Genomic DNA, 14,797 nt, shown 5'->3' on the forward strand with positions numbered 1-14,797 from the left:
GTTGCTATGCGCCCACACACTGAGGCAATAGCAAAGTCACACTGGTGCTGTTTCCTGATGCTGGTAGTAGCGACACTTGGCTTGCAGCTGCAGCCATGCTAGCTGTAGCTGACCTTTAATAAAATTGCTTTAAACTGGTCCGCTAATGTGTCTTGTACTTCGAAGTATGATTTGCATCCTTTGCGGAAATAGTTGGGTTCTGCGAAGGAGTGTTTCCATCCTGAGCGGGTATAAGGACAGACAATATTCGGAAGAATTGTGTGTCGCTCCCTACATGGGAGCTCGCGAATTTTCCTGCCGACTTGACACTTGACTGACTCACGACAGCCACCCCTGAGAGCACTCCAGAAGTCCATCCAGCCTTCCACTTAGCAAACCTGCAAGAAAGCACCACTCCGGACTCCCTGATCGATACACAGTGTCTTCTAGAACTCACCCCTCATTAGTTCAACTAACTAACTTGAGCAGGCTAAAGAAATGTGTGCACCGAGAAGGCATTTCCCAACTCGGCCCGATTTTTTCACCTAATCGGCTTTGCGATCGGCTACGGGAATGTCCAAATTCGGCCATATTATGAGCCCCAAAGTCAGACTTCGGCTCAAAGCAGTACTTGAATTCACCGCTTGTAATGCAGTGTCAAGGATTGGTATTATATAACCCAATACTAGTTCAAAACTAGTATTAGATAAACCTTGTTATAGTTCACACATATTGTTAGATTGACAACATGAAACAAGGTGGAGGACACTGTGTTCGGAAACAGTGAGCCCAGTGAAGGATCAGGCCGATTCAGGCGCTAGGCTAGGCCATGTAATGGCGCCAGAAGGGTAGATCTACCTGCAAAAGGTGATACCGGTAGGGTAGTGGACCGTATGCGTGATAAAACAAGATGTCGTCAATGTCAACCAGATCGTGCAGGAGAAGACTGGGGTGTTGGCGTCCAGTGTACAGACACCAGTCACATTTCCTGTGTCTTTTGCAGCATACAGGCTGAGACCTATCACTGTAGAGTCCACTACTGCATGAGTTATAATTATTTGTTCAATACATAGCAGGCGTACACGGTGTGCCTCGCAGGACTGCGAGATGCTGCAGAAGACCAGGTTCAACCTTTCTGGAAGGCCATTCACCGACGGTGGGCTACACGATGCTGGAGGAACTAGGTTCCAGTGAAAACACAAGATTCCTTTGCTCCTGGACGCTCCGACGGGTTGTGATATCTGCCAGGTGCGCGTAACTAGTACTTTCATCGCTATAGCGAGGACGACGCCGATCGGCAAAACTCTCGCTCACAGCCATCACCAGCCTCTCAAAAACATCACTTGGCATCCCCCAGAGCCTCTGAGGTATAGGAGAAAGCCAAAACAGCTCACAACAAACAAAAGCTAAAGACGATGGAAAGAGAGCATGTCAACAACAAGACGAACAGGTTGAAGTTCAAATGGTTTTGAACACTCTTACCACCAACTATACCACTTCATTGCATTCCCAACTCATCACAACCACTTCTTTCAATAAATCGTGACGGCATTTTGTTTTAACGAGTGAGGAGATAGCTTCTTCTGCGCTCTTCCATCGTAGTTCTTCTGAGTGCGTCGGAGAGTACTGAAGTATGAGAAAAGTCAAAACTGAATCCCGAGCTGCGAACCCCAAACATGGCATCAAGACACGTGCCTGTTGCCAAGTCATTGCTAGCATTTGGCCAATCCGTATGAGCGCTCGAGCGCTGCCTACAAAACTCACTGTGAACTCGAAGAAATATTCCGCGCGAAAGCATGAAAAATGACAACTCACTCAGGTCGATGTCGGTACAGTCGTGTACGTCTGGTTCACAACAAACGAGTTCTTCCTCGTATCGATTATGGACTGGAGTCAGAGAGGACATGTCGAAAGTGTAGTAAATGCCAAGGCTGACGAGCGACATGGGTCCCAATATGTTTTGTGACCAAATAGTTTCTTTGAGCTGCGATGCAATTTACTCTCACCATGTGACGAAAACGACATCGACACAGACTCATTCCCAAGGCCATGACTTGGCGAAGCTATCCGTATGACTTCGACAACATTTTGAGAAAAGCAGACGCCTGTGGAAGCTGATAGAAGACGGCGTTGACTTCTAAATTCAAATAAATTGGCGATCTTGAAATACTAAAATAATTCTCAAAAAGAAATCGATCGATCGATGTGCCGGTGTATTCAACACGTAGCTACAGCGCAATGACTTCCGTATTCACTCACACCGTTTCAGTGTTGAGGGTGTGTTCACATGGCGTGAGCCAGTCAAGTGTCAGTCAGTTCGAGAGGAAGCGGGAGCTCCAACAACAACAACCGTGAACAACAACAAGTCTGCTTGATCACCAAAAAAACAATGAAAAAAAGTGTGAGTTGAAGATAGGTTGGGATTTGAACTCGCAACTTCATGGTCAGCAGACAGCATCCATAACCACAAGGCCAGAAAGGAAAAGATAAATCGTGGGTTTTGATAGAAAATCGATACTGGCTTCCAGGGCAAATTGTAAACCATGGGAAAAGGCCGGAAACCTGGCCGAAATTCTAACTCCTTAACGGCTGGTCCAATTGTTCCGAAACCTTCACAGAACAATTTGCCGTGCCCTAACCAGCCCTTTTATGTACTTCGTTGTCCAATTTTCCCTTATCTTCATACTTTTTAAGACCAAAACCTGATTGCTAATCTTTTTGAAACAGACTATAGTTGTAACCCGCCCCCAGTAGGCAAATCAGTCAGTTTCACTGGCTACATCACCATGCTGTGGGGAAGACCGCTTGAAATGTGCTTGGATCCATACAAAAACTGGATCCAAGTGGATCCAGTTTTTGAATTTTTGAAATTGTTGCTATGCTGTGACGTAGCACTTTCAAGCCCTATTGTACATGCATTGGGAGCAGGCGGTGATTATAATTTCTTGTTTTCACTCACAAAGCAATTGTTCAGTACGTGGGGTAGTGGTCTACCAGAGCAATCACACTCACCACCGTAGTGGTTTCCAGAAATGAGTAGAACTTGCGGCAAAAAAACACACTCGCAGCCACATACTCAGTATTAAAATAGATAAATAGCTGAAAAACATCTAAAACCATTAAAGAACCGCCAGCAAGCGGGAGAAAAGGCGGTAAAATCAATTGAAAAAGCATGGCCAGTGGTGAGCATGGGTGACTGGGCAGCAGGGGAGCGCCTGAAAACAATGACTCCCTACATTCCTAGCCGCGACCGCTCAACCGGGCTAGAGGAAAAACACGCCTTTCGGCCAAAAAACCTTTCTATTTCATTAATTCCTGCCCCGCTGCCAGTCGGACCCAAGAAAAGAGACAGCAAGAAATGGTATGCAATAATAATAAGCCACACACATTGGCATAGATTGTAAAGACCCCCATGCTTTCTGTCACTCATCTTCTTTCTTCATATTGGTGATATTGAGAATCTGTCTGTTCAGGTATTGGACGGCATGTTTGCAGCAAGTACTCTGCGACAATCACGGAGACTGGACAGACAAATAGCATCACGGTTGAGCTCGCTAACCGCTGTCTCCAGTGCACCGAGCACATGGCCAAGCGCCTTCAGAAACACAGACATGGCCGGAACAGCAGCCAGTGATGTCAGTGAACTGGGCAGACATTCACAGCCAGTGCGCATAAACCAATCGGCGAGCCAGAACCTTGTGGCATGCTGGTCTAGTCTAGATGCGGATAGAAGAAATTGCTCGTCGCCACCGGACGCTAGTAACATGTTGTGGAGTAAGCTATCCAGAGGGGGCTGCTGCTGCTGGTGGTCAGGGTGGTCAGGGTGCAGATAAGATGCGGGTGATGAAGTCTTGCCACTGCTGCTGCTAGAGGTGAGGGTAGCGGTGATAGTGTTACCGCTGTTGACAGCTTGAAGGAGAGATGAGCAGCAGGAGATGATCATGTCAGCAATCAAATGTGTTGTCGATCGCTTTGAAGAGCTCAAGCGTTCCAACACTTGCAGTAGCGAAGTAGAGAATGCGGATGTTTGCCTGTGACACGCTAGGCTGCTTAGCAACATGATCATGTCCACGATTTGATCATCCGGGCAGTTATCCACTACAGTTTCCACCGCCATGAGCAACGGTCCAACGCCATTGTCTGAGTGCATGGCTTCAAGCACTCTGAACGCAAACATGCGCAACGTCAACACCTCAGACTGGTGATGATTAGCTTTCCTGGCGGCCTCCTGGCTGTATGCCCTCATCAGGCTTGGTGACAAGTAGATCAGATCAGAGAGAACCTGAGAATTGCATAGAGAACACACACACACACACACACACACACACACACACACACACACACACACACATGCGCGTGTGCACGTAGCCAGAAGAGACGTATTACGTCATTAGTTGTCCAAACATCATCTATTGCCCCCCATAATGGATAGCTTGTGCATACAGCCGTCGGTGTATGGGAGAGGAGACACTTGCAGAAATTATGCATGAGCATCTAATGACTAGGTCTAGCAACACATCACGTACATGTATGTGACGGCTGCAGTGACGTTAGTCGGGTGATTTGTGCTGTGACAATCAAAGTAACAGCCAGTGGTGGTGCGCACCCAATTTCCACATTCCAAGCCGTTGTAAATATTCTCTCTCTCTCTCTTTAAAAAATCTAGAACTCGTCTGTTTGTTTACTGTGTTATTCAACTGCCACCACATGCTCTGTCCCATCCGGCAGCCTTGAGAAGGAGAGAAAGGAAAGTCACGTATGCGACAAACAAATAATAGAGTGAGCGACTACTGCAAATACTACAAAGAATTTGTTTGAGAACAAATCCACTGGAATAGAATTCCCTTCGAAGCTAGAATGGGGTTTGTGATGAGAAATTGAGAATCCTTACAGAAGCTAGGGAACTAGAAGTAGGCGGAGAGTTTGGCTAACTGTTACACACTCCTGCAATCAGCTACAAAGTAAGACTAAGAGTATGCGTAATACAACACAAATTAATAACATCATTGTAATACAGAACTACTTGTACTAGTAGTAGTCTATTTACCACCGGAGTGTTAACCTCCATGTAGCCTAATCATTCACAACTGCAACAATACACAAACTTCACAGCACTAACCTTGCTCTCGTTAGAGTTGATCCATTGCGTCACCACAGGACAGAGAAGATCTTCCCAGACGATCTCGCCGTGGTCGGTGTGATCGCGACACGAGCTCCAGACGTTCGCGATGGCCTCGGGCAGGAAGGCCGCACACTGGTGTTTCTCCCTGTCAGCAAATAACTGTCCGAGCGATGCACACAGGCACTTTAATTCTACACTCGGTAACTTCCCGCTGTATAGCCTGGACAGGAGAAGCTTCTGATTATCCAGAGAAAACTTGAGAAACGTTCCGTCGGTGATCAGGTTGACCAGCATGGTGCTGTCGTATTCTTTAGCGTAGCTCTTCAACAGTATTGTCAGGCACTCGCTATGAACATCTCCAGGAGCGGACGACATTCTTAGCAGTTTGATCATGACCGATGACCATTCGGATGTGGGTGGGATTTCCACGGCTTGGCACAGCGATCGTAACAGTGTATGAATACACGGCCAGAGCATTGTGTTGACAACGCCATCACCTGTACGAGTAGGAATGGTTACTTGACTTGTGAGGGCTGAAAGCTGAGCAACAATTTGTTGCAGAACAGATTGGACGTTCGACTTCGACCGGACCGCCATGGACTCTTCATCAGGATTGTGCAAGGCCTGTAGTGAGTTCTCTTCGTATAGCTGATACCATACTTCACCAACAGCTTGCACCGCGATGGATGAGAAAGATGTGTCGGCGCTGTGTCTCGCCGTGTCCAAGCCCTTCACCAGATCATATGCAGGTACCGGGCATGCTTTGATGTGCAGTTTTTTCTCTTCTCGCCACATGAGATGATTCTCTCCAAGTAATACTTGCATACTGGCAACTTGACATTCCCAAGATTGCAGGAGACCGCTGCCAGCAGAGAGATTACCAGCACTACGTAGAGTGTCTTTCAGCTGGTCATATGTACTGGATAGCACGGACTGTGACGTCTTCTCTCCAAGCAAGGACAGTGCCATCAAACACAGCATGCGTGACTTGGACACCAGTGGCGAAGTAATGGCACCACTATCAGCTACCAGCAAAGTATTGGCCAGCATCTGATCTCTCTCAGTGAGCTTGTCCAGTGCATGCGATACCAGGTATGCGTAGCACACTGACCAGGAGTACAGGGAAGCCTCCTTGGCGAATCTTGACAATTCAGTCTTCGACTTTTCCGCGTCGAAAACACCTTCGGCACGTGATAACAGCATGGAGCAGACGGTGAGACCCTTGTCGAACGTCAACTCTTTGTTTTGAGTGTTCTTCAAGAGATCGGTGACAACTTGGCCGGCAACAAGCGTAGCGCCATCCCTGTGTGCAGCGAATGCTGATAAATACTGCTCCCAAGCTTCCTCGAACAACTTCATACCGCGCACTCCTTCCACGACCCAAACGCGCGTTGTGACCATAGCCGAGAAGAGAGTACCCATAGAGAAGGGCAGGACCAGGTGCAAGAGACGATTATCACCGTAGTCAAGGGCGGCTATCATTTGGTGTGTGCCAGCGCCAGGTAGTTTAGCACAGTGTTGTGACAGCGTATCAGTGATCATCTTCAGTACTGGCCAGTCTCTTCCCACCAGTGTATGGCATAGAGAGGTCACACCAAGAAACAGTGCACTCAGGCAGAGGGCACCGTGTTTGCCTTTGCTCACCTGTCCCTGTGTTCCCCAGCTGAAGATCTGCTCGTTGGCAAAGACACCTCCAGCACACATCACCTTGTCCGACGCCATGTTCATCATCGTCGCTATCATCTTGGCTTTCCAGCTCCGGAGGCGTGGATAGATTGATACTGGAAGATCAGTGTTACAGAAATCACAAGTCACGCGGTACAACTGGGTCAGTGCCAGGGTGCTGTTGAAGAGACTGTTCGTACCCAGCCTGGACGCCTTCTGTAACACATCAAATATCTTGTCACGTGCCCCAGAAAATGCCTGAAGCTTGTTGACGAGGCTCTCCTGGTCAGTGTGGTTCACGTGGATCAGGTGTGCAAAGAGACGACGCAGGAATGCACACCATTTCTCAGCCAGACCCAGGATATCCATAGTACCAGCATTGGGAGCAGGCGGTGCAATCTGAGAGAGGAGATTCTGCAGTAGGATGAGGTGACGGTCGGTGGTCGCGTTACGACTGGCCTTACTGGCTATAGAACTAGGCTGATGACAGGACAGCAAACCAGCTGCCAGGCTTGGTAGCGATGCCGGTGACTTGCAGGATTCGTACAGCTTCAGCAATGATTTCGGCACGTTGCCGAGAACACGCACTAGTCGAGCATCAACACGTTTCAGGGTACTGCTGCTGTTGTTGGTGTTGTTGTTGTTGGTAGGACGGCGGCGATCATTGGAGGCTGGACCACGTGACTGTGTCTTCAGTTCATGTTGCAGCAAGTGAGCAAGGAACTTAGCGTGACCGTCTGTAGCTCCAACGTTGCAGACCATTAGCGCTGAGAGTGCATCAGCTGGAATGGGCTGAGCACCGAAATGATCCTGTGAGGGAGGAGCAGGCCATGGAGAAGCTGCTCCATTCGATGCCGTCTTGCAACCGCTGCCATTGCTGCGGGCTTGTGTAGAGGACACGGTGGAATCATGTGCGGCGGCCGCGTCTTGGCTGCTGGCAAGTTTCAGTAGCCCAGCGTCCAGTAAGGCTTGGATGTGTGCAGGGGGCAGCATTGACGTTTGGAAACACTCAACGGGAAAGCAGGACAGCGCCTCGTACGCTGCTGAGATGACGGTGGTGCTGCTCGCAGGCTGTGAGAAGATCATCCTGAATAAACTGGAAATGAGCTCATGATACAGTGCCTCGTCTTGGCGACTTGGCAACTGTTCTCCTTGCAACTCAGCCATGGACCCCATCAGTCTGCAAACGGCAGCTTGTGCCAGCTCCCTGGTTTGCATGCTGAGCTCTTGACCCAATGTAGTCCACACCGCTTTGAACTCGACCACCTCGTTCAATATCATCAAGTGAACACTGCGAGTGGCCATTGCGATCACCTCTCCACGCACATCCAATCTCACTGGTGCCGAAAGCAATCTACGGATGATGGGCATGACGTCATTAGCGTGCTGAGATGACCGCGTCTGAGCGATGTCAAGAACTGTTGCAGAGCATGACATCAGCATCTCCGACGATGACGTCATGTGTTTGGCGCACACCGTCAGAACCTTCAGCAACTGCGGAAAGAGACGATCCATCTTCTGCCAAATTTTGCACACGAGACGCAGCGACAGCGGCTGTAGTGATGCTTGTGCCATCAGCCCTGTTATGGTGGCAACCACTGGTGATAGCATGACGTTGTGTGTGACCATCTCAGGCAGAGCGTGTAGAATAGCTAGCTGCACGTCCGCTTCCATAGTGCTGACGTTGAAACAGTGTAACAGCATCTTCAGCAGGTCATGTGACAGCGGAGGGCACGCAACTGCCAGGCTCTGCATAGCCAACACGGACGCTAAGCGTAGCTCTCTGCACGACCACCCAGACACCAGGACGGAGCTGACCACCATTGCTACCATGGAAAACTTGTACAGGGACGGCGTGTCCAGAGCAGCCTGCGGATTAATCTTCTTTAACTCTGACTTCGTATGATCAAGCCATAGCTTACACAGCTCGGGTTCGCGTTGAAACAGGAGCGGCAGGCGGGCTGCAGAGCAGATATACTGTGCCAGTGAGCTGACGAACGGGACTTGAACTGACTCTGCAGCGGTGGTGTCTGCGCCATTCAGGCTATGAGCAGCGCCACCACCTGCAGTAGTATTGCTATGACTGCCACCAGCCAACACCAGGCTATTTTGTATAGCAGTTTGACACTCCAAAAGCAACGCAGCTGCAGATGACGATGGAGTAGATGATGTAATAGTAGTAGTAGTAATATTAGTACAGTACAAGGGCAAAGCACCCAGCGACTGATCGGCGGCACTGCTCATGAACGGTAGAAACTTCAATAGTAGATTTAGAACGATGGTGGCGAAGAGAGTTGGCTGGTGTGTCAATACCACGTACAAACTTGGAACAAACACAACGGCAGTGGTCGCAGATGCATCAATGGACTCGATCTCCTTCAGCATGACGTCAAGAGGTTGATTGTTAGCCGCCGCCATGTCCAAAAGCCATGACGCAGCAATGTGGTACATGGATAACTTATACGACTCCTCAATTGCGGTGGCGAAGACTGACAACCACACTAGCTTCCTGACTCTGCGATAGCATTGCAGAGCGCTCATACTGGATTCAAACCTTGACATATTCCTACTACACAGCCAGTCAATGAGCAGTTTGACAACGTAACACACATAGCTGCTTCCATCACGCTGCTGCTGCTTACCGTTCTCATGCGACGGAACGCCATTTACACTCTTTCCACTCGGTACCACGTCGTCCATGTCGGCTTGCATGGACTCAAGAGCGCTCTCGACCAGAATCTCCACCAGCCTCTCACGATACTCAAAACCCACGTTGTCATAGAGAATGAAGTGGACGACGGGCTCGGCAATGCTCCACAGTCTTTGCTGCTGCGTGTGGGTAGTAGCCGCACTGCTGTGTACCATGGAGAGAAGGTGACGCAGTGCATGCACCACCGCCACTCTGGCACTTGGGGAGTACCTGAATGCGGACACCAGTGGATGTGAGCCATGGCCGCTGTTGGACTTGGATGAGCTGTTGAGTGCCGACCAGAAATCGTTTTCCTTAGACTCCACCAACAGACTCAAAATGCTGCCAGTGATGATCCATGTACATCTGGCAGAGGAGAGAATACTAAGCAGCCGCTGTGTAACAATCTGTGCTGACCATTGGCCGCAGCGCACACGTCGCAGCAGTACATCGCAGCATTCTGACACAACAGCCACACCCTCGTGCCCACAGCTGTCCAGGAGAAGCTGCAGTTCCGGTGTGAGTTGCGACGCCGAATCAATCGCAGCTGTGTCGCTGATAAGACTTTCTAGACGACCAATAGCCGACGTTTGAATGGAGACTGAGGGGAATGCAAGCCTGGATCTGATTTCTTCCATGACCGCCATCATATATCCGAGGCAACAGGAAACGCAGAGTCAATTCGAATCGATGATCACAGCCGAAACTGCTAAAGTGATTCTTGAACTGACTGGAAATACACTGCACTCAGTTCTTCTTGCAAGAATGATCACCGGTAACTTTGTTCATCTGGACAGCAAGCGTCTGCAAGATACAGCAACTGAAAAAGTGAACTACTGAACACCCGATAACGACAACAACGACTGACTGACGTTCGTCTCGCTCACAGCAAAAATGACTGACCTTGCAGAGATAGGCGTATGAACGAACTAAACAAAAATGACACTGTTTGCATGGGTTTTATCAGATACTACTACACGTGTGCACTGAACTACACGTAGATCTACGAAGCCTAGCTAGCTTGGCCCGCTACTGCGCTAGTCTTGGCCCGGGCGTCACATCCTAGCTAGCTACCTACATGTAGCCTTGTAGGTCTATGGTCTACGTGGGGCTAGGCCGTTGGGGGTTGATATCCACGCGTTGTCATTTTAGCTCGAGGTCATCACTTGAACCCACTCAGTGCCCACGCCAGTGAGCAGCCGCCTTGGCTTGGCATACTAGTACTAGTAAAAGTACCTTCTTCTAAGGTCCTTTAGTCTTTAGTCTTTAGTTTAGTATTATAATACTTTACAGATTACAGTCACAATGATTGTCATGATGAGGTGCGACCATAGTCATTGTACCGGCACATGAGTCATGAGTCATGACTGTGTGATTGTGTAGACACGTACACGTAACAGTAAAAAGTCATGTACTACTCACACCTTTTAATTCTTTACTCTTTAGCACTAAGTGTGACTGTACATTTACCTGGTCACGTGTCATTGCTACAATCATAAAAAGCACGTCGGTAGACTCTACGGTGTAAAAGGACGTTGGTAGCGATGTAGTCAGGTAAATGCATACAAGCCATGTATGAAGCATGCCCAGCCGAGGCAGCTACATGTACTTACACGAATCCGGACAAATGATTTTAGAAGTTTTCTTTTAGAATACTGGAGATTGCTATGGAAGAAACGTACGCGACGTGAATTTCAAACAGACGAAGGAAATGAGGCAGCTGATAATCAGATTCATTTTTCAAGCCCATAGCAACTAAGCTTTGGTTCAGTCTGTGGACCTCACCTTCAAAAATCTGTGGCCATGCTGATTAGAGGCCGTAGACCGCAGTTCATGCAGTACTTTACCAGTACTAAAAAATAAAATAATTCGGCCGGGAGGGTGAAAATTTGGGGCTGGGCGCGGACGATAAACAATCATTTTTTTACTTGGCCTTAGCCTACAGATTAGTGATTACAGTGATCATGATGAGGTGCAACCTTGTACATAGTCATTGTACCGGTGTCACATGACTGTGTGATTGTGTAGACACGTAACAGTACTACAGTCGACCTACCCTTATAACGATATTTGCGTCAGACCATGCTTTATTGTTATAAGGGTAATATTGTTATAAGGGTAACTGGTTCATTTCATACATGTACGTCATAATGCATGGATTTTGTTCATTTTTTACACTCTTCATAGCATAAAATACTGACGTATATGCGCATTGTATGCACAGCAAGGACTTAGGTACCCACTGGTGCCCCCATTGTATTTCAACATGTCCCAGCGACTTATCAAGTGAAGTCTGCCCTACCTGGATAGTGGGCTCTATATATTCCCTGCTAGATATTGTTATAAAATGGAAAATGTCGATTGGTCAGCCCATTTTATATCGTTATAGGGGTAATATCGTTATAGCAATATTGTTATAGAGGTAAGGCATTGTATACAAAAGTCAATGGAGTGATTTGGTTTGGCAGAAAAATATCGTTATAAGGGTAATATCGTTATAGAGGTTATCGTTATAAGGGTAGGTCGACTGTACTAATAATAATAAAAATGGCAGTTCGCATATCACTCATTGCATGAGCTATGAGCTCAACGCATCTGTTAACAATTTCGAGCCAACAGTACTATACCGGTATATATTAAAATTTTACTTATAAAGAAGAGGCGCCTGTGACGTGTGTTTGTCTGTGTGTCACGCAGAAGCGCTGCGGAGCAGCGCTGCCCTGAGCACGCGAAGCTTGCAAACAGTGTAGCTAGCTAGCGGCCGCAGAAGCACAGAGCACGCGAAGGGTGCGAATCGTGTAGCTAGCGGAAGCAGCCACAGAAGCACTGAGCACGCGAAGCGTGCGAATCGTGTAGCCACCACCACGTGCTGAGCACGTGTGCTGTTCATGTACTTGCTTCACTCGGCCGCATGCCACGTTCGGCCAGGCAACGCTGGCGGGGTGCTGCTAGTAGTCTATAATATTATTACTACTATGTACTAACACCTTTACTCTTTAGCACTAAGTGCTACATACATGTACATGACTGTACATTTACCTGGTCACGTGTCATTGCTACAAAGTACAATCACAGAACTGTGACGTCGGTATGTAGCGAAGTGGTCTGTAGTACCAGGCTGGTCGTTAGTCACGGTGGTCTTTAGTTACAGGTTTTTACTGTAGGCACATGTAGATCTACTTCTGTACCCGCTGAGTGAGGGCACCGACCCCGGATTTCCATGTACCCGAGCCCGAGGGACCACGACAGTAGTAGTACTAGAGGATCGAGGAGCGAGCAGCTGTTTACAGCTGTTGTCGAACAGGGCTACAACTTCTGCGTCATCCATCCCACTACATGGTACTACTAGTATACTCAATCGACATGATTGTATAACAATACTAACACTATGCCAAAGCCGCGGACTGGGTTCAAGGGAGCAGTAAACGCCTTTACTTGAGAACGGTTTTGTTCACAACACCAATTTGTGGGATGGACGACGCATCTCAACTTCCCAAGATAATGTTCCTGTTTCCGGAGCGGCACTCGTTGCGTACTCCCTTGAACCCAGTCCGCGGCGGCTTTGGCATAGTGTGAGTATTACTACTATTGTATACTTATACAGTACAATGATTTTGTAGTGGGATGGATGACGCAGAATTAACAGTTACCGGTAGTTGCAGCCGTGTTCGATAACAGCTACTCGCTCCTCGATCCTCTACTCCGCTGCACGCCAGCCGTCATGCCGAGCCGATAGTCTACTACTTACTAGCGGTCTCCGTGAAAACTGATGTCACACTGATGACCTGTAACTGGTGTAAGGTTGTACATGACGCAATTGTTAGATTGACAGCATGAAACAAGGTGGAGGACACTGTGTTCGAAAACAGTGACCTTACTACAACCTTCCGCGGTGGGACCGGGGCTCTGCCAACCGCGGAAGGTTGTAGGAAGGTCACTGTTTCCGAACACAGTGACTGTGTCCTCCACCTTGTTTCATGCTGTCAATCTAACAATATGCGTGAACTATAACAAGGTTTATCTAACACTAGTTCTGAACGTGTATTGGGTTATATTATTATACTAAAGTTGTACTTGTAGTAAGAGTGTATAACCCCCTGGGGGGTTATACACTCTTGGTTGTAGAGTGTAGCACAGATCATCTCTGACATCAGTTTCCACGGAGACCACTATTAGTCGCTTATAATAGGGCTTGAAAGTGCTACGTCACAGCATAGCAACAATGAATTTGAAAAATTCAAAAACTGGATCCACTTGGATCCAGTTTTTGTATGAATACAAGCACATTTCAAGCGATCTTACTCACAGCAAGGTGATGTAGCCAGTGAAACTTACTGGATTGGCTAATGGGGGCGGGGTGACAACTGGTGGCGAAGAAAAGTCACACCTGCGTACGACATGCGTGGGTTGCTATGCGCCCACACACTGAGGCAATAGCAAAGTCACACTGGTGCTGTTTCCTGATGCTGGTAGTAGCGACACTTGGCTTGCAGCTGCAGCCATGCTAGCTGTAGCTGACCTTTAATAAAATTGCTTTAGACTGGTCCGCTAATGTGTCTTGTACTTCGAAGTATGATTTGCATCCTTTGCGGAAATAGTTGGGTTCTGCGAAGGAGTGTTTCCATCCTGAGCGGGTATAAGGACAGACAATATTTTGAAGAATTGCGTGTCGCTCCCTACATGGGAGCTCGCGAATTTTCCTGCCGACTTGACACTTGACTGACTGACGACAGCCACCCCTGAGAGCACTCCAGAAGTCCATCCAGCCTTCCACTTAGCAAACCTGCAAGAAAGCACCACTCCGGACTCCCTGATCGATACACAGTGTCTTCTAGAACTCACCCCTCATTAGTTCAACTAACTAACTTGAGCAGGCTAAAGAAATGTGTGCACCGAGAAGGCATTTCCCAAATCGGCCCGATTTTTTCACCTAATCGGCTTTGCGATCGGCTAAGGGAATGTCCAAATTCGGCCATATTATGAGCCCCAAAGTCAGATTTCGGCTCAAAGCAGTACTTGAATTCACCGCTTGTAATGCAGTGTCAGGGATTGGTATTATATAACCCAATACTAGTTCAAAACTAGTATTAGATAAACCTTGTTATAGTCCACACATATTGTTAGATTGACAGCATGAAACAAGGTGGAGGACACTGTGTTCGAAAACAGTGAGCCCAGTGAAGGATCAGGCCGATTCAGGCGCTAGGCTAGGCCATGTAATGGCGCCAGAAGGGTAGATCTACCTGCAAAAGGTGATACCGGTAGGGTAGTGGACCGTATGCGTGATAAAACAAGATGGCGTCAATGTCAACCAGATCGTGCAGGAGAAGACTGGGGTGTTG

At 48.1% G+C, this 14,797-nt stretch overlaps 1 protein-coding gene across 1 annotated transcript; it reads right to left on the reverse strand.

The window, feature by feature from the left end:
- Positions 1 to 2,953: 2,953 nt before the first annotated feature.
- On the reverse strand, positions 2,954 to 10,455 carry LOC135811887 (uncharacterized). Its single transcript, XM_065325130.1, has 2 exons — positions 5,099 to 10,455; positions 2,954 to 4,261 (listed from the first exon to the last, which is right to left on the reverse strand). The coding sequence occupies exons 1-2, from the start codon at positions 10,103 to 10,105 to the stop codon at positions 3,449 to 3,451; spliced, it is 5,820 nt and encodes a 1,939-aa protein (XP_065181202.1). The 5' UTR covers positions 10,106 to 10,455; the 3' UTR covers positions 2,954 to 3,448.
- Positions 10,456 to 14,797: the final 4,342 nt, after the last annotated feature.

The sequence above is a fragment of the Sycon ciliatum genome, chromosome 3 (assembly GCF_964019385.1).
Source record: "Sycon ciliatum chromosome 3, ocSycCili1.1, whole genome shotgun sequence".
Lineage (NCBI taxonomy): Eukaryota > Metazoa > Porifera > Calcarea > Leucosolenida > Sycettidae > Sycon > Sycon ciliatum.